Here is a 20,893-nt window from a genome sequence, read left to right as displayed (position 1 = left end):
AAAGTTCTCCCTTTTTCACTTTGTGAGATTTAGCTGTGTGCTAATTGGCCTCCTTTATTAAAACTGAGACTACATTCATTAGCTCTGTAGTGCTTTGGCACATACTGAGGTTGAGAACGATGATACAGAAAGCAAGGTCTTTTTCTCTTCCTGCACATAAAAAAAACTGCAGATCAGGATTAGTGAATTGCAGAAAATGTTTGCAGGAATTTACATAATAAAAGAACAGTAAAAACAAAGATAATTAAATAAATACATGAAGTTGTTTGCATGACAGCCTTTGACTCATGTTAGGATGTGCAGCAAAATTAATTGAACATACATCAATTTCTTGGCACACAGTCCTGCTTAAGTGTAGGAAAGACATAGACAATTCTTTGGGTAACTTTTTCAGAACCAGTAGTGTTAGAGATATATATATTTTATAGTTAGTCTGAAATATATCTACATATTTATATTCGTGAATGACTCTTGTTTGGCTGGACAAAAGACATTCATAATCCGTATATTCAATGACTTAATGACTTTTCTTAGACACTGTAAGTATGCTCATTTTTGATAAGATGATTAGGTAAAGTGCACATTTTGGAATGTGTTTGCCTTAATTACCAGCTTTATCCCAAGATTAACCCCATGTGGGCTAAGGGTTGGCAACCTCTCAAAGCTCACAGCATGTTGCATACCATGCACAGCATGTCCGGAGCATGTGTCTAGTCCTACGACAAAAAGGTCAGCACCGCCTCCACACCGATGCTCCACCCAGTGGTGGGCTAGCAGCCACACCACATAAAACTCCGACGTTTGTGACAGAAACGGCCAGAGAATTGCCATGGCCGCTCATGTGCACGGTGGTGACCTGCAGCCGTCGCGCCATACAACATGGCACCGGCTGCGCGTGGACCCAGCTTGCCAGATAGTACCCACCTGTAACCACCCTCGCCACCCCTGGATCCCCCCCCAACCAGGCCCTCAGCCCCCACCAAAGCCCCCCAGCCAGTGGAACGGCTCCCCCCCCACCCGCCAAATTGTGGCAGCGCTGGACACAGTTTGCAGCCGCCACGCGAGGTTGATGCAACCTCAGGCCACAAGTGATCCACTCTGTCGGGAAGTTGGCCCATCGGGGGGGGGGGGGGGGGGGCGCATAGGGGAGGGCCTTCAGGTGACGTCCTGAGGCTGTCTCAATGGCATGCAGTGGACTCACCAATGATGCTGTTTTGGAGGGGGAAGAGCATCTGAAAACAGGCACCGCCCCAATTTCAGCGTCAAAAGGGATTTTCTGCCCCATCACTGAATGCGATTTCGGCGATCGGAGAAACCCACCCTAAGTGCTGACGCCAAGCAGAATATGTGGACTTTCGTGACCACGCCGTCGGGAACTCTGCCCATCAGAGGTGGAGAATCGCGTTGGCCCCGGAGAATACCAGATTGGGCCCACTAATTTTTTGTGAGGGCCACGAAGAATCCAGCACGAGTTTCCAGGATACAAAGAAATAACATTTATTTACAAATTAACATATATATATACAACAGCAGCAACAACTTCTCTTGCTGCCAAACTCCTCTCTCCCTAGTTCCAAACTGGCCAGCTCTATTTATGCAGGGAGTCTGCTAATGATTTCTCCACCCCCCTCATTGGGGAAGCTCATACTCCCACAGGATTGTGGGATTGTCATTAGTCCCCAGCCAATGGTAAGCAGGCAGGTTATAACACTAATGATATGCAAACAGTGTCTACTCTACGTGTGGAGTGAAATGTATTGACGCTGTTTTCGAGGAGCATTGCAATTTGGTGTCAAATCGGCAGCTGCTGTGATTTTGGCATCGGAAGGCATTCTCCGACCAATCACACATCTCAATTTCGGCTAAGAGAGATTCCCGCCTTTATTCTGTTATTTTTCCTGCACAGTCAATGAATGGTGCATGTTTATTGTTTAAGCAGTTAATTGGAATAAACACATCATTTGATGCTGTCAGTGTTTGCCAAGAACATAGGCGGGATTCTCTGGTCTCCCAGATGTTTGTCAATGGATTTCCCAGTGAAGGCGGAAAACCAGGTGGCCAGGGGCAGTGGGGATGACGACACAGGAAAAGAGAATCCCAACGGCAGAGAATTCCGGCCAAGACGTCAGGTTGATAATTGTACCCTCCATGTACCATGTCACGACATTTCGCTTGGAGATGGTCAGAATCATGAATTGTGGCAGAAAACAAAATCTGATTCAGAAATCAGCTGCTGGGTGAGATGTTGTTAAGTTTTGTCTTTTAATTTTGCAGATCATATGAGGAGAGTGAATTCATTGATAAACCAGATCCCCAATGGTTACTACTCCAATCGGGCTGTTGCTGGGCCACCCGGGCCACCTGGGCAACCAGGTACAAATGGAGAAGTAGGAGAAAGCGGGCCTCCGGGTCCACCAGGATTCCCAGGAACACCTGCTGATCAAGGCAGACCAGGTGACAGAGGTACGAGACATTGAATCCAGACCTTCTAAATGTACTTACCCGATTTAAAACACTTCATTGAATCACACAGACATTTATACCATAGAAGGAAGCCATTCAGTCTTGCATGTATGTCAGTTGAATAAAAGCTATTCAACCTGATTAACTTCCTACTCTTGGTCAATAAAACTGTAGGTTACAGCATTTTACATACGTATGCAAGTACTTTTTAAATGTTATGAGGACTTTGCCTCTTTACTCTTCCAAGGCAGTGTTCCTGACCCCAATCATCCTCCATATAAGGAGGAATGGCGGGGGGGGGGGGGGGGGGGAACCAGCACAGTAGGTCAGTGGGAGAAATAACTGAGGGAAAGCTACAGACTAAGGCCAGTTAGATTAAGAGGAAGAGCAGACAGGGAGTGGTTGTTCAGCCCAGCGGGGCTAGTGGGCTGAAGTGCATTAGTTTCAATGCGAGGAGTATTTCAGGTAAGACAGATGAACGGAGGGCTTGGATTAATATGTGGAATTATGATGTTGTTGCTATTACTGAAACTTGGTTGAAAAAGGGACAGGATTGGAAACTAAATATTCCAGGATTTAGATCCTTCAGACAGGATAGAGAGAGATGCAAAAGAGGTGGTCGTTGCATTATATTTAAGGAGAATATCACAGCTGTGCTGAGGGAGGACACCTTGGAGAGTTCAGGCAGAAGGCGATATGGGTCGAGCTCAGGAATAGGAAGGGTGCTGTCACAATGTTGGGGTTTACTACAGACCTCCTAACAGTCAGTGGGAGATAGAGGAGCAGATATGCAGACAGATCGTGGGAAGATGCATAAACAATAGGGTTGTTGCAGTAGGTGATTTTAACTTTCCCTAAATTGACTGGGACACACTTGCTCATAGAGGAATGAATGGATTGGATTGGATTGGATTTGTTTATTGTCACGTGTACCGAGGTACAGTGAAAAGTAATGGAGAAGAATTTGGAAGGAGCGTCTAGGAGGGTTACTTGAAACAATAAGTAAATAGCCGAACTCGGGAAGGGGCCTTATTAGACCTATGCTGGGGACTGAGCCCGGCCAGGTGATCAAAGTTTCAGTAGGAGAACATTTTGGGAACAGCGATTATATTCTGCAAGTTTTAAGCTGCTTATGGATAAGGACAAGAGTGGCCTCAGGTGAAGATGTTAGGCTGGGGGAAAGCTAATTACAACAGCATTAGGGAGGATCTGGAGAGTGTTGAATGGGTGAGGCTGTTTGAGAAAAAATCAACATCTGACATGTGGAAGGCTTTCAAATATCAGTTGTTTAGAATTCAGGATTGGCATGTACCTGTGAGGACAAAAAATAAGGGTGGCAAGTATAGGGAACCCTGTATAATGAGGCATATTATGAATCTTGTCAAAAAGATAAAGGAAGCATTCGTAAGGTTTAAAAGGCTTAGGATAGATGAAGCCCTTGAAGAATACAAAACAAGCAGGAAGGAACTTAAGATAGGAGTTAGAAAGGCAAAAAGAGGTCATGAAATGTCATTGGCAAACAGGATTAAGGAAAATCCTAAGGCATTTTATACATATGTAAAGAGCAAGAGGGTAGCCAGAGAAACGATTGGTCCATTCAAGGATATTGGAGGGAATCTATTTATGGAACCAGAGGAAATGGGTAAGATACTAAATGAATACTTTGCCTCACCATTCACCAAAGAGAAGGATTTAATGGATGCTGTTTAGCACACTGGGCTAAATCGCTGGCTTTGAAAGGCTTTGAAAGCAGACCAAGGCAGGCCAGCAGCACGGTTCGATTCCTGTAACAGCCTCCCCGAACAGGCGCCAGAATGTGGCGACTAGGGGCTTTTCACAGTAACTTCATTGAAGCCTACTCGTGACAATAAGTGATTTTCATTTCATTTCATTTTCATGAGGAGCATAGGGTAGAATATGTAGATATTCTGAGTCATGTTGATATTAATAAAGAGGTGTTGGGCATCTTAAAAAGCATTGAAGTAGATAAGTCCCCAGGGCCTGATGGAATCTACCCCAGAATACTGAGGGAGGCAAGGGAGGAAATTGCTAGGACCTTGACAGTAATCTTTGTATACTCATTGGCTGCAGGTGAAGTTCCAGAGGTCTGAAGAGTAGCCAATGTGGTTCCATTGTTCAAGAAGGGCAGCAGGGATAATCCAGGAAATTATAGGCCGGTGAGCCTTACATCAGTGACAGGGAAATTACTGGAAAATATTCTTAGAGACAGGATTTACTCACATTTGGAAACAAATGGACTTATTAGTGATGGATAGCATGGTTTTGTGCAGGGGAGGTCGTGCCTCACTAATTTGATCGCGTTTTTCGAGGAAGTGACAAAGATGATAGATGACGGAAAGGCAGTAGATGTTGTCTACATGGACTTCAATAAAGCCTTTGACAAGGTACCTCATGGTCACAAAAGGTGAAGTCACATGGGATTAGAGGAGAGCTGGCAAGTTGGATACAGAACTAGCTTGGGCACAGAATACAGAGGGTAGCAGTAGAAGGGTGCTTTTCTGAATGAAAGGATGTGACTAGCGGCATTCCAAAGGGGTCAGTTCTGTGACTTTTGTTGTTTGTAGTGTACATAAATGATTTGGAAGAAAATGTGGCTGGTCTGATTAGTACGTTTGCAGATGACACAAAAATTGCTGGAGTTGCGTATCGTGAAGAGAATTGTCAGAGGATACTGCAAGATATAAACTGGTTGGAGTCTTGGGTGGACAAATGGCAGATGGAGTTTAATCCGGACAAGTACGAGATAATGCACTTTGGAAGGTCCAATCATGTAGGAATTACACAGTAAATGGTAATACTCTTGCGAGTATTGACAGGCGAGAGTGTGCATGTCCACCGATCATTGAAAATGGCAATGCATGTGGATATGGTGATCAAGAAGGCATACGACATGCCAGCCATCATCAGTCGGGGCATTGAATATAAAAATTGGCAAGTCATGTTGCAGCTGCACAGTACCTTATTTAGGCTTCATTTGGAATATTGTATACAATTGTGTACAATTCTGGTCGCCATACTACCATACTAAGGATGTGGATTCTTTGGAGAGGGTAGAGAAGTGCTTTACTAGAATGTTGCCTGGTATGGATATGAGGAGAGGTTAAATAAACTCGGTCTGTTCTCACTGGAATGATGGAGATTGAGAGGCGACCTGCTAGAGGTCTGCATGATTATGAGTGACATGGACAGAGTGGATAGTCAGATGCTCTTTCCTAAGGTAGGAGTCACGTACTCGGGGACATAGGTTTACAGTGCTGGGGGAAAAGTTTAGAACAGATGTGCGAGACACGTTTATTGCACTGAGGGTGGTAAATATATGAAACGTGCTGCCTGGGAGGTGGTGGGACAAGTACGATAGCAGCATTTAAGGGGCATCAAGCCAAATATATGAATAGGGTGGTAATGGAAGGATACGGACTCCGTAAGTGCATAAGGTTTTATTTTAGGCAGATACCATGGTCGCGCAGGCTTGAAGGGCTGAAGGGCCTGTTGCTGTGCTGTATTGTTCTTTAAAACCAGATAACCTGTTCAGTCTGCTCTACCATTCATTATGATCATGGCTGATTTTGGGCTTCAACTCCCCCATATCCCCCGAAGGACCAAAATCAGTCCATCTTTGTGTAAACAATGTCTCTTCAATTCCCCTTTAAGTTTGGATAGCGTACAAAAGTTGGCGTATTTAGGGGGGTGGCCGATTGGGGGAAAACAACAGCAGCAGCCAGAGCGGGAGCACCATGGCTGGCTCTGTTGTTCAGTAGCGAGGGTCAAAGCGCAGACGAGCAGTAGTTATAGGGGACTCTAAAGACAGGGGCATAGATAAGCAATTCTGTGACCGTTGAAGAGATTCCAGGATGGCATGTTGCCTCCCTGGTGTCAGGGTCAAGGATGTCTCTGAACGGGCATGGGGCTTTCTGAAGGGGAAGGGTGAACAGCCAGAAGTCGTGGTACACATTGGTACTAACGACATAGGCAGGAAGAATGACAAAGTCCTAAAGGGTGGTATTCAGGGAGTTTGGAAGTAAGTTAAAAAACAGGACCTAAAGGGTTATAATCTCAGGAATACTGCCTCTGCCACATGCCAGTAATGCTAGGAATAGGAAGATAGTACAGTTAAACAGGTGACTAAAGAGCTGGCGTAGGAGGGAGGGTTTCAGATATTTAGATCAGCGGGATCTACTCTTGGGCAGGCCGGGTTGCACCTGAGCTGGACGTGCACCAATATCCTGGCTGGGAGGTTTGATTGCGTTACTCGGGATGGTTTAAATTTGTGTGGCAGGGTGCAGGAATCAGAGCAGTAGGTCAGCAAGTGAAGTAACTGAGGGAGAACTAGAGACTGAGGCCAGTGAGACTCAGAGGAAAAGCAGGCAGGGAGATGTTGCTGAACAGAGCGACATAGTGATCTGAAGTGCATTTGTTTCATCGTGAAGCAGATGAACCTAGAGCTTGGATTAGTACTTGGAATTATGATGTTGTTGCAAATCCAGAGACTTGGTTGTAGGAGGAACAGGATTGGCAGCTAAACGTTTCAGGATTTAGATGGTTCAGGGGGGTTAGAGGGGGATGTAACAGGGGTGGAGAAATTGGATTACTGGTTGAGGAGAATATCACAGCTGTACTGAGGGAGGACACCTCAGAGGGCTCATGTAGCGAGGAAATATGGGTAGAGCCCAGGAATAGGAAGGGTGCAATCACAACGTTCGGGGTTTACCATAGGCCCAACAGCCAGTGGGAGATAGAGGAGCAGATAAGTAGACAGATTTTGGAAAGATGGAAAAACAACAGGGCTGTTGTGGTGGTGATTTTAACTTCCACTATATTGACTGGGTGCTAGATTCACTTAGTGCTAGAAGCTTGGATGGAGCAGAATTTGTAAGGAGCATCCAGGAGGGTTTCTTGAATCAATATGTTGATAGACCAACTATGGAAGGAGCTGTACTAGACCTGGTATTGGGCAATGAGCCCGGCCAGGTGATCAAAGTTTCAGTAGCGGAGCATTTTGGGAATAGTGACCATAATTCCGTACATCTTAAGGTACTCATGGATAAGGATAACAGGAGCCCAAAGGTGAAGGTGCTAAATTAGGGGAAGGCTAATTAGAATAACATAAGGCAGGAACTGAAGAATTTAGATTCAGGGTGGCTGTTTGAGGTGAATCAACATCTGACATGTGGGAGTCTTTCAAACGTCAATTGATTAGAACTCAAGACCGGTATGTTCCTGTGAAGATGAAGGATAAGTGCAGCAAGTTTCGGGAACCTTGGATAGCGAGGGATATTGCGAGCCGAGTCAAAAAGAAAAAGGACGCATTCATCAAGTATAGAAAGCTGAGAATAGACAAAGCCCATGAAGAATGGGGCTGGTTTAGCTCACTGAGCTAAATCGCTGGCTTTTAAGGCAGATCAAGCAGGCCACAGCACGGTCCGATTCCCGTATCAGCCTCCCCGGACAGGCGCCGGAATGTGGCGACTAGGGGCTTTTCACAGTAACTTCATTGAAGCCTACTCGTGACAGTAAGCGATTTTCATTTCGTTTCAAGAAGATAAAGAAAATAGGGAGGAACTTAAGCAAGAAGATTTAGGGGCTAAAAGGAGTCCATGAAACGACACAAAGGAGACGACACAAAGGTTGGTGGAGTTACGGATTGTGAAGTGAATTGTCAGGATAGAGCAGGATCTAGATCGGTTGGAGAATTGGGCAGAGAAATGGCAGATAGAATTTAATCTGGACACATGTGACGTAATGTATTTTGGAAGTAAATGGCAGAACTCTTAGGAATATTGACAGACAGAGAGATCTGGGAGTACAGGTCCACAGACCTCTGAAAGTGGCAACGCAGGTGGATAAGGCAGTCAAGGCGGCATACTAAGAAGTCTTACAACACCAGGTTAAAGTCCAACAGGTTTGTTTCAAACACGAGCTTTCGGAGCGCTGCTCCTTCCTCAGGTGAGGAAGGAGCAGCGCTCCGAAAGCTCGTGTTTGCAACAAACCTGTTGGACTTTAACCTGGTGTTGTAAGACTTCTTACTGTGCTTACCCCAGTCCAACGCCGGCATCTCCACAAGAAGGCATACAGCATGTTTGGCTTCATTGGTATTGAGTATAAAAATGGGCAAGCCATGCTGCAGCTACTGAGAACCTTGGTTAGGCCACATTTAGAATATTACGTACAATTCTGGTCACCACACGGGCAGAAGGATGTGGATGCTTTGAGGAAGGTAGAGAAGAGGGTTACCAGGATGTTACCTGGTATGGAGGGTTTTAATTATGAGGAGAGGTTGGATAAACGCGGATTGTTTTCACTGGAAGGATGGAGGTTGAGGGGTGACCCGACAGAGGTTTACAAAATTATGAGTGGAGAGTCAGATGCTTTTTCACAGGGTGGAAAAGTCAACTACTAGGGGGCATAGGTTTAAGGTGCAAGGGTGAAAGTTGTGAGGAGTTGTGCGAGGCAGGTTTTTTTTACACAGTGGGTGCTGAGTTCTGGAATGTGCTGCCAAGGGAGGCTGTGGAAGCAGATGCGATATTGACATTTCAGAGGTATCTTAATGAATAGGATGGGAATAGAGGGATCGGGATACTGTAAGTGCAGAAGGTTTTACTTTAGACAGGCAGCATGATTGGCGCAGCCATGGAGGGCTGAAGGGCCTGTTTCTGTGCTGTAATATACTTTGAGTTAAATTAGTCACAGTGCAATGGAGGAGGAATTTCTGAAGTGTATTCTGGATAGTTTTCAGGACTAATACATGGATTTGATTTAATATCATTTTTGATTTGATTTATTATTTTCACATGTATTAGTATCCAGTGAAAAGTGTTGTTTCTTGCATGCTATACAGACAACGCATCCCGTACATAGGGAAGTAAGGAGAGACTACAGAATGTAATGTTACAGTCATAACTAGGATGTAGAGAAAAGAACAACTTAATACGAGGTATGTCCATTCAAAAGTCTGATGGCGGTAGGGAAGAAGCTGTTCTTGAATCGGTTGGTACGTGAGCTCAAACTTTTGTATCTTTTACCTGACGGAAGAAGGTGGAAGAGAGTATGTCTGGAGTGCGTGGGGTCCTTAATTATGCTGGTTGCCTTTCTGAGGCAGCGGAAATTATAGACAGAGTCAATAGATGGGAGGCTGGTTTCCATGATGGACTGGGCTACATTCATGACCTTTTGTAGTTTCCTGCGGTCCTGGGCAGTGCAGGAACCATACCAAGCTGTGATACAACCAGAAAGAATGCTTTCTATGGTGCATTTGTAAAAGTTGGTGAGAGTCGTAGCTGATATGACAAATTTCCTTAGTCTTCTGAGAAAGTTTTCATTGGTGGGCTTTCTTAACTATAGTGTTATGGGGAGGCGGACAGGTTGTTGGTAATCTGGACACCTAAAAACTTGAAGCAACAAGTTCCATCGTTGAGGAACTAACAATGGAACAGGCCAACTTGGACAGGGTATTGTGCAATGAGAAAGGATTAGTTGACAATCGAGTTGTGAGAGAACAAAGAACAATACAGCACATGAACAGGCTCTTCGGCCCTCCAAGCCTGTACTGGTCATATCAACCTTAGTCAAAACCCTCAGCACTTCCTTGAGGCGTATCCCTCTATACCCATCCTATCCATGAATTTGTGAAGATGCCTTTTGAACACCGTTAATGTTTCTGCTTCCACAACCTGCCTGGCAACGCGTTCCAGGCACTCATCACCCTCTGTGTAAAAAAACTGCTACGCACATCTCCTCTAAACTTTGCCCCATGGACCTTAAACCTATGTCCCCTAGTGACTCACCCCTGCACGCTGGGAAAGAGTGCCTGCCCATCCACTCATTCCATGCCCCTCATAATCCTCTATCAGGTCATCCCTCAACCTCCGTCGTTCTAAGGAAAACAATCCGGGCTTATTCAGCCTATCCGCAGAGCTAACACCCTCCAGACCAGGCAACAGCCTTGTAAACCTCCTCTGCACCATCTCCAAAGCCTCCACATCCTTCTGGTAGTGTGGCAACCAGACTTTGCACAATATTCCAAGTCCGGCCTGACGAACTAGACAACTGTACCATGACTTGCCAGTTTTTATACTCGATACCCCACTCAATGAAAGCAAGCATTCCATCTGCTTTCTTGACTACCTTGTCCATATGTGTTGCCTCTTTCAAAGAGCTGTGGACCTGCACTCCCAGATCTCTCTGACTTTGTATATTCCTAAGAGTTATGCCATTTACCGTATATTTCCCCTCTATGTGACAATGTGACTAGTGGTGTTCCATAGGGATCTGTGCTGGGGCCTCCGTTGTTTGTAGTGTACATAAACGGTTTGGAGGAAAATGTGGCTGGTCTGATTAGTAAGTTCGCGGATGATACCAAGGTTGGTGGAGTGGCAAATAGCATAGAGGATTCCCCAACGTTAGACCTACCAAAATGCATGACCTAACATTTGTCTAGATTAAATTCCATTTGCAATTTCTCTGCCCAAGTCTCCAACCTATCTATGTCCTGCTGTGTCCTCTGACAATCCTGAACACTCTCTGCCACTCCACCAACCTTGGTGTCATCCGCAAACTTATTCATCAGACCAGCCACATTTTCCTCCAATTCGTTTATGCATACTACAAACAACAGAGGCCCCAGCACAGATCCCTGTGGAACACCACGAGTCACAACCTTCCATGGTGACACCATCAAACCCACCATGGACTACTCTCCAGAATTGGTTGCATTCTTGGACGCACTCATTTCCATCAAGGATGGTCATCTCAGCACTTTGCTTTACCGCAAGCCCACAGATAACCTCACGATGCTCCACTTCTCCAGCTTCCACCCCAAATACATTAAAGAAGCCATCCCCAATGGACAAGCTCTCCGTATACACAGGATCTGTTCAGATGAGGAGGAGCGTAACAGACATCTACAAGATGCTGAAAGATGCCCTCGTATGAACGGGATATGGCACTCAACTTCCGACAGTTCCAACGGCACAGCAAAAGAATGCACCGACCTCCCCAGAAGACAAACACGGGACACAACTGACAGAGTACCCTTCGTGGTCCAGTACTTCCCCGGAGCGGAGAAACTGCAACATCTTCTTCTCAGCCTTCAATACATCATCAATGAAGACGAACATCTTGCCAAGGTCACCTCACGCCCCCACTACTTGCCTTCAAATAACCGCGCAACTTCAAACAAACCATTGTTTGCAGCAAACTACCCAACCTTCAAACAGCGACCACGACACCACACAACCCTGTCAAGGCAATCTCTGCAAGACGTGCCAGATCATCGACGTGGGTACCACCATTACACGTGAGAACACCACCCACCGGGTACGTGGTACATACTCGTGCGACTCGGCCAATGTTGTCTACCTAATACGCTGCAGGAAAGGATGTCCCAAAGCGTGGTACATTGACGAGACCATGCAGAAGCTGCGACAACGGATGAACGGACATTGCGCGACAATCGCCAGGCAGGAATGTTCCCTTCCGGTAGGGGGTCACTTCAGCAGTCAAGGGCATTCAGCCTCTGATCTTCGGGTAAGCTTTCACCAAGGCGGCTTTCAGGACGCGCGACAACGCAGAATCGCCATGCAGAAACTTACAGCCAAGTTTCGCATACATGTGTGCGGCCTTAACTGGGATCTTGGATTCCTGTTGCATTACATTCACCCTCCAACCATCTGGCCTGGCCTTGCAAAATCCTACTAACTGTACTGGCTTGAGGCAATTCACACCTCTTTAATATGAGATTATCCTTCTCTCCAGTTGCTACATCTGGACCTGTCGATTTAATTACCTGCAAAGTCTTGCATTCAAAGTATTATATTGCATCTTTGACTTTGTCGATATATATGTTTCTTGAACCCACCTCTTCATTCAACTGAGGAAGGAGCAGTGCTCCGAAAGCTAGTGATTCGAAACAAACCTGTTGGACTTTAACCTGGTGTTGTAAGACTTCTTACTGTGCTCACCCCAATCCAATGCTGGCATCTCCACATCATGTCTAAAGTAGGTGGTATTGACATTGAGGAATGTTACCAAAAATTGCAGCAGGATCTTGATCAGCTGGGGAAGTGGGCCGAGAAATGGCAAATGGAGTTTAACACAGATAAGTGTGAGGTGTTGCATTTTGGAAAGTCAAATCAAGGTAGTACTTTCCCAGTGAATGGTAGTACCTTAGGGAGTATCATGGAATAGGGGGACCTTGGGAGTTCAGGTGCATGGTTTTCTAAAGGTGGAGTCACAAGCAGATAGGGCAGTGAAGAATGCTTTTGGCATACTGGTCTTCATCAGTTAGGGAACTGAGTATAGAGGTTGGGAAGTCATATTGCAGTTGCACTGGACTTGGTGAGGCCGCATCGTGTTCAGTTTTGGTTGCCTTGCTATCGGAAAGATATTATTAAACTGGAAAAAGTGCAGAAGAGATTTACAAGGATGTTGCCAGGACTCAAGGGACTATGTTATAGGGAGAGATTGGACAGGTTAGGACGTTATTCTTTGGAGCGTAGGAGACTGAGGGGTGATCTTATAGAGGTGTTTGAGATCATGAGAGGCATGGATAGGGTGACTACCTATCAGTCTTTTTCCCAAGGTTGGGGAATAGAGAACTAGAGACTATAGAACTATGACTGACGTGAGGAGAAATTTCTTCACCCAGAGAGTGGTGAATCTGCGGAATTCAGTCACAGAAAGTAGTTGAGGCCAAAAAGAGTAATTTCAAGAAGGAATTAGATACAACTCTTGGGGCTACAGGAAACGAGGGATATGGGGGAGAAGGCAGGATCAGGGTATTGAACTAGATGATCAGTCGTGATCATAATGAATGGTTGAGCAGGCTAGGAGGGCCGAATGGCCTCCTGCTCTATTTTCTATCTATGATTATTCGTGGGTCTACTGGTCTCAAGGAAACTATTTGGCCTGAATTATTACAATCATAAGAAGAACTGCAGGTTCGGGTTTATTTTGAATGAAAATATAATTAACAAAGGAATAGGAATTTTTTGTTCTAAGTCTGGTGATTTGTTCTTTGCGGATCCTGATGGTTGACGATTCATTTCCAGCTATTATTCCAGCATGACAAAACAATGTTGGAAGTAGAGATCATTGCCCTGTTGTTTAATTTTTCCTCCATTGTTAACAAACTGTTTGACTATTTCAGTGTTACAGCACATTCTCAATGGCACACCTTTTCTTCTTCATTAATAGGAACACCAGGAGAAAAAGGTGAAAAAGGCAGTCAAGGTATTGGGAAACCAGGACAACGAGGTTTACCTGGACCCCCTGGTATGTAGCTTCATGTATGGCCAAACATTTGTATGGGTCGTAGTGTTCAATGTACATCACACACAAGATTTTGTTCCTCCAAGTTTATCGGAGTGTCAAGTGAGTTAAGGATACAAACCAGAATGTCCCCCTCTACTCAGTTCCGATTCTTGGTTGGGGAGGGGGGAGTGTGGTGAGGGCGGTAATTCTGTAACAAATTAGATGTCCATTAAATCTCATATCCGGTTTTGCTCTGCAATGACTTCAACATCAGTAACTCAGAATGAGCATTGGGCAAATTCTTTTAGCAATCCTCTTAATGCCGTTTTCTTGTTGGGCAACTTTAATTTCCCTGGAAAAAATATCGAAAATTCCAAATTTTATCCCAAAACTTCTGGCATGTTAAAATAAAATGCATTTAGACCAAGGCAGAGCTAAATTGGCAAAAGGGTGGTTTTCTTTACAACTTTGCAGTTTTCTCCCTGGTTGCTTGCAGCAATGTCTGCGAGAATAATTTTTAATTCCTGGAAATAATCTATGATTGGCAATTCCTCGAGGGCAATCTGGTTTTACCTTCTGCTTGCAAAAACCTCCACTGGCAAAAGCACTCATCTGGAAAGGAAAGTGCAAGTTACTGATGAGCAACAGCTAGTGGATTACTGAATCATACCTTGTGCTGCGAATTCTAAAACTTAAGCTTGACATTTTTTGTTGAGTGTTGCAGTGCACATGCTTTGCAAGGCCTCAGCGGCAAAGGTCGAGTTCTTCTGTTACCGTTGACATGGTTCATTCCAACACAAATATTACATCAGTCTCTCATGGGTCCGAGAGAGGCAAAGGTGACACCTTGTTTAATTTGTTTAAGATAGATATCGCTTGAGACCGCCATAGTCCATAATTACAAAAACAGAGTCATGGATTCATTGATTGCGTGCTACCCCCAGACAAATGATTCGATCATTAAATGGGCATCAGTTAGTCATGCAAAATACAAACGAAGTACATAATGATTCACTTTCAATCTCAATGATCAGAATTTTTAAGTTTAACTTTGGAGGCAGGATGAGAGAGAGACTCCATGGGGATTTGGGATGGGGGAGTTTTGTGGCTTCATTTATAACATATGTGTTCTTGAATTACATGAAACCCGTCTAGACAGCAGAAAGACCAGGTGCCAGACAGGTTTGGGGTTAGACATGAGTTTTTCCAAGTTAATATATAATGAGAAGAAAAACAGCACAACTAATTTTAAACTGCTTCTGTTACAATGCAAAGGGGCAGAAATGTCTTTGATCCCTCAAGATGTAATAGCCTGTGTTGAAGGAATCTTTTCGTCTCTACTAATTGAAGAATAGATAGATGATCAGTTAGATGCACGGAACAACATATTCAGTCTGGGCCAGTACACGAGTGCTTGCTATTTATTTCTATGCACTTCTATTTTAAAGAGCTACCCATTTAAACTAAACAGCAATGTCTAGCAGAAATTGTTTTGAGTGTGCATTCATGTGTGCCACACCCTCACAGTCATGTGTGGGTGTGTATATGTGTGCCTGCATGTTTGTATGTAAGATATATAAGGAGATTTTGTTTCATGCATCAAGAAGGATTACTCTTTGGCCTACTGGTCCCATGAAAACTAGTGGGTTTTAGGTGTTAAAGTTGCAAGAAGAAGAGCAGCTTCAGCTTTAATTTGAATTAAATCATAACTGACAGAGGAATAGGATTTAGGGCGCAATTTAACAAAATGGGAACAAAGTCCCTTAGCGAGAGTGTTCAGCCGCATGTTTCCTAGCCCTTGCAGTGCGAAGAAACACAACGGTATCGAATGACACTCAGCCATTCTCTGCACTGAGAAGCTCCACTTGCCGGAACTCCTCAGTGTTGCGAGAGATCTGGGCACCAATTTTAAATGACGTTCTAATTCCTGGAGCCCCTGACCCCCTCTCCAAGCCCCAAATCACTATGAGGGGGGATCCCGGGCTCCCCCACACACCCCCAACACCCGCGCATGGCACCGTCGGCCTGATCTCCACCGCATGAAAAATGTCAGCTTGGCATCTTGCCTGTGCCATTTACAAATGGTGCCCTGAACTCTCTCTTCCAGCGAGTGGAGCCCCCAGTGTACGAAATGGGGTTATGTGCGGCCTCGGCCGGGCATTTCCCATTGAGGCCCATGAGACAACATGACTCACTGCAAGCGCCAGGAAATACCCAGCTAATTGCACTCGCTGTGGGGCTTTGTTCTCAATTAATTGAATCGCATCCTGTATATTTCCTTTAAGATTTAAATATGTTAATCCGGGTCACACCCTGGCTGGGCATGAACCAGATTATGTCGCCGGCCATGGACTGGGGAATCTCAAAATGAGTTCTCCCTGGTGCAAATTGCGTTTTGGCAAATCTCACATGAGTCTCCGGCTATAACGTGATTTAGGCCTGCACCAGGGAATCGCCCCCACTATCCAACAGAAATTCAGGGCTGGATTTTCATTTGGCCTTAGAGGCGGGACCGGAGGTGGCTGGATCAGCAAATTTCTGATAGCAGCTTGATGGACCATTTTAGAACAGGTTACTTTTTGGTGTGTTCAGTGGGGTGGGTGGGGGGAGGGGGAGTGCGCGGGATGGTGGTGGTGGGAGAGGAGAGAAGAGGGATGGTGATGGCTACCCACACACAAGTTAAGCCAACTGAAGAATTAAGTATCCCTATAGAAGTATTAAGAATCCCTACAGTGCGGAAGGAGGACGTTCATCCAATTGAGTCTGCACTGGCCCCTGGAAAGAGCACCCCACCCAAGCCCACACCTCCACCCCATCCCCAAAACCTAACCCAACCCTCTTGGACACTAATGGGTAATTCAGTATGGCCAATCCACCCAACCCGCACTTCTTTGGATTTAGGGAGAAAACCGGAGCAAACTGAGGAAACCCATGCAGACATGGGCAGAAAGTGCAAACCCCACACAGTCACCCGAGGTTGGAATTGAACTCGGGTCCCTGGAGCTGTGAGGCAGCAGTGCTAAACACTGTGCCACGTGCCACCCTAGATAACACCCCATTGAAATATTCTAGTTGACAGTGGCCCACAATCCCAACACCCTCTTGGAGGCCAAAACCAAACTGATGACTGCATGTGACAGACTAATGATGGAGAATGGGGTTTCACAGTGCTCCGTCATTAAAGTCACACTATGGCTACAGGTCTCCTGGGCTCGGCTGCCCTTCCAAGATGATGGCCCTGCGGATGTCGCCACTTATTATTTTAAAATTTGATTCTTCACAGGGTGCCTCCATCTTGCAAACTTTTTCTCTCTCATTCCTCCAATGGTAACATCTACTTTTGAAGTTTAGGGTTGCTGATCTTTCAGTGCGATTGGCCTTCCAGCTTTGGGAGCCCCATCTCAACCACTCCAACCCATCCGTAATGGAGAGTAACACACCACATGACTATGAATTGACCTTTATTAAAATTGCATTGGGTATCAAGCACCAATGCTGTGAGGAGTTGGGAATTGGAAATGGTCCCATATCAGGGTCTCAAATCAGAAATGGAAATTCAGCTCATTGTACAGGCTGACATCTGAAAAATATCCAGACAGGGCAGGGTGGGAGAGGAGGTTAGCAGGGACAGAGGATACCAGAGGACAACTAGAAATGTATCCCAGTGCCTTCAGGAGGCTCATGGAAAAAAAGGGGAGAGAAATAAACAATATATCTATTCTTGATTATCCTAATTTCTTTGTTTGTTTTATAGGCCCACAAGGACAATCAAGAACTGGTCCAACAGGTCTTCCAGGCCCAATGGGACCCCTCGGACCACCAGGTCGTCCAGGACATTATGGATCCAGAGGTCCTTCTGGCCCTCCTGGTTACTGCGATTCCTCAATGTGTGCAGGCATTCCTTACAATGGATATCCAGGTAAGTTGTGATCTTCAGAATTAGTTCAGCAATTTGCTAAGTTTTAATATATTAATTTTGAAATTAGTAAGCGATTCACAGGAGGTAATTTGTTTTAAATACTTAAGCCTCTGTTGATTTGGATGAAGTTATTCCCTTTAATTGCTTTTATAACTATAAACAATCTTTTAAAAAAAAATCTTATTAATGTATAATCTTTTAACATGATTAATTTACATGAATTAAACTTAGGCACTAAAAACTAATGAGCTTCTTATATAGTTTTTAAACTAACCACTAAGTAGACAAGCAGAGTTTACACCTTTGTAAACTGGAGAATGATCGGTTGACCATTCTGTCCTGCAATTTGCAATGCATGATACCTAATTGCACCTAAGCTGTAAGATGAAGGAGAACAAGAGAAGCATCCATTGCAAAGATTTATAAATCTGTGACTTGTTTTTTTCTTTAAACTAATGGAGTGGCTGGAACATTTGCTAAATGCTCCAGGGGTTGCTCATATAAATCTGAATTTAAACAGGTAATTAAACTAATAAGTAATTAAGTAACATTGTAGGTTACCACATGGCTGTGCTGAAATGTATCCTGGGTTAGCCCTGGTGCTTGGAGAACCTAATACAAAATGATGATTTTTGGGAGAAGGGCGATTAGTATGGCGAGTGATGTGATTTGGCATGCAGCAAACTTGTGCTGTTTGCCACCGCGACTGTGGAAGAGGTCATGGAGACAGTGCACAGCTGGAGTCAGGGTGAGTGCAGTGTCAATCCACACAGTATCAGGAGCTGAGTGGAAAGACCAACAGAAAGATGAGAGGAAGGGTTAGTGTGAAAAAAGAGCGAGGGCCACAAGGAGGTTGACAACCTTCTCAGTTGTCTGAAATGTCAAGTGGGAATGTCCAGGAATGGCACTCGAACAAACAATTGTTCTCTGGGAAAGTTAATTCCAGAAACGAATATCTTTCTGAGAGAAAGAATTCTCCTCATTATGTTCCTAAGTGGGAGACCCATTATTTTTAATTTATGTTCCTAGTTCTTTCAGCATCAAAACTGTCAAATCCCCTCAGGATCTTTTATGTTTCAATAAGATCAGCATTCTTCTAAATTCCAATGGGTATAGGCCCAATCTGGTCAACCTTTCCTCATAAGAGAACGCTTTCATCCCAGGAATCAGTCAAGTGGACCTTCTCTGCACTGCACGCAATGAAATTATACCCTTCCTTAAACAAGGAGACAGTATAGAGTATTCCTGATACGGTATTGCCAATGCCATTTTTACTTGTAGCAAAACGTCCTGTCTTTTATAACAAAAACAGAAAATAATGGACAATCTCAGAAGGTCTGGCAGAATCTGTGGAGCGAGAAGAGAGCTAACATTTTGAGTCTGGATGACTCTTTGTCATATTCCATCCCCCTTTCAATATCACAGAGTTGTACAAAGCAGAAGTTGCCCATTTGACCCATCGTATCTGCACTGGCTCTCTGAATGAGCAATTCCGCTGCCGTTTCCCCATATCCCTACACATTGTTTCTATTCAGATCATCATATAACACCCTCTTGAATGCCTCGATTGAACTTGCCGCCACTCACTTCTACACATTATGAGTTGGAACAGTTTTTCCATATGTACTCTGTCCAGTCCCCTCATGATTTTGAGCATCGCTTTCAAATCTCCTGTTAGCTTTCTTCTCTCGAAGGAAAACAGTCCTAATGTTTCCAATATATCCCTATAACTGAAGTTTCTCATTCTTGAAACCATTCCAGTCAACCTCTTCTGCATTTTCTCCATTCATCTCCTTCCTATAGTGTGGCACCCAGAACTGTACACAATAGTCCAACTGAGGTCGAACTCGTGCCTTGCAGTAGTTCAGCATAACCTCCTTGCTCTTGTACTCTATACTCCTATTAATTTTAAAAAAAATGATATTAGGCATTTATAAATATATACATAAAACCAATCCAAAACCAAGAAAAAGAGAACAAACAGGAAGTCACATAACCAATAAATAACATCCCCCACCCCACCCTCCCTGCCGTTCCCCTTCATCCACTCTGCCTCCCCCATTATTACTCCCTGAAACCATCCCCCGCCCCCCACTGCTGATGTCGCAACTATCTTTGAAGAATATACTACTATTAATAAAGCTCAGAATACTATGGGCTGGATACTTCTGTCCTGCCCACTGCAAGGTCGCCAAGGGTGGGACACGGACCATATAAAACGGGCCACTGACCTCAGATGGGAATTTCCGGTCGCCGGGCAGACGCGGCCGGAGAATCCCGCCCTATATGTTTTATTAACCACTCTCTCAACCTGTCCCTATCATCATTAATGACTTATGCACATGTGCAACAGCTCCTCCGCTCCTGCGTCCCTTTAAGAATGTTACTCTTTGTATTGTTTCTTTGTGTTCTTGTACCTTACACATCCTCAATGAACTTCATCTGCCATCTATTTTCTCACTCCACCAACTTGCCTGTGTTCTTGTGCAATCCTCTTCACAGTTTAAAATACTTCCAAATTTTGTTTTATCTACAAACTTTGAAATTCTCCCCAGCACACCAAGATCCAGATCATTAGTAAATGTCAGTGAAAGCAAGGGACCCAATACCAACCCCTGGGGAACTCCACTACAAACCTTACTCTAGCCCGAAAAATATCCATGGACAGTTACTCGCAGCTTCCTTTACTTCAGTCAATTTTGTATCCACGTTGCTACTGTCCCTTTTATTTTTTAATTAAAATTTATTTCTGCTTTAAAAATCCATGCCAGCACTTCCTAATCAACCTACATTTTTCCATGTGACTATTAATTATATCCTGAAGAATTGTTTCCAGAAGCTCGCCCACCACTGATATTAAACTGACTGGTTTGTAATTGCTGGGAATACTCTTACAACCATTTTTTGACCAAAGACGTAACATTTTAAATTTTCTAGTCCATGGGCTCTTCCTCGAGTCTACAGAAGACTGAAAGATTATGACCAGCACACCTGCCATTTCTGTTGTTTACTTCCTTCAGGGTCCTTGGATGAATCTCGACCGGTCTCAGTGCCTTGTCACGTTTAAATACCGACTGTCTATTCAACACTGCCCCATCAGTTTTGTACCCTTCTGGGGATAGAGTTTCCTCGTCCATTTCCATGTCTTGGGTAGTATCTACCTTCTTGATGCAAAGTATTCCTTCTTTTACCACCCTTTTACTATATACACCTTTAGAAGAGTCTGGGATTCCCCTTTACATT

The 20,893-nt window shown here is 44.5% G+C and overlaps 1 protein-coding gene across 4 annotated transcripts in view; it reads left to right on the top strand.

The window, feature by feature from the left end:
* The window catches only part of LOC119976369 (collagen alpha-1(XII) chain-like), a 370,037-nt gene that overhangs the window by 336,791 nt on the left and 12,353 nt on the right, over positions 1 to 20,893 (top strand). For all 4 annotated transcript variants that reach the window (XM_038816870.1, XM_038816860.1, XM_038816879.1 and 1 more), the window contains 3 exons: positions 2,275 to 2,463; positions 13,675 to 13,752; positions 17,486 to 17,650. In XM_038816870.1, coding sequence (XP_038672798.1) covers positions 2,275 to 2,463; positions 13,675 to 13,752; positions 17,486 to 17,650 — 432 coding nt within the window. The remainder of the gene's footprint in view (positions 1 to 2,274; positions 2,464 to 13,674; positions 13,753 to 17,485; positions 17,651 to 20,893) is intronic.

Source organism: Scyliorhinus canicula, chromosome 1 (assembly GCF_902713615.1).
Source record: "Scyliorhinus canicula chromosome 1, sScyCan1.1, whole genome shotgun sequence".
NCBI lineage: Eukaryota > Metazoa > Chordata > Chondrichthyes > Carcharhiniformes > Scyliorhinidae > Scyliorhinus > Scyliorhinus canicula.
This window is presented reverse-complemented; position numbering and strand designations above follow the sequence as displayed.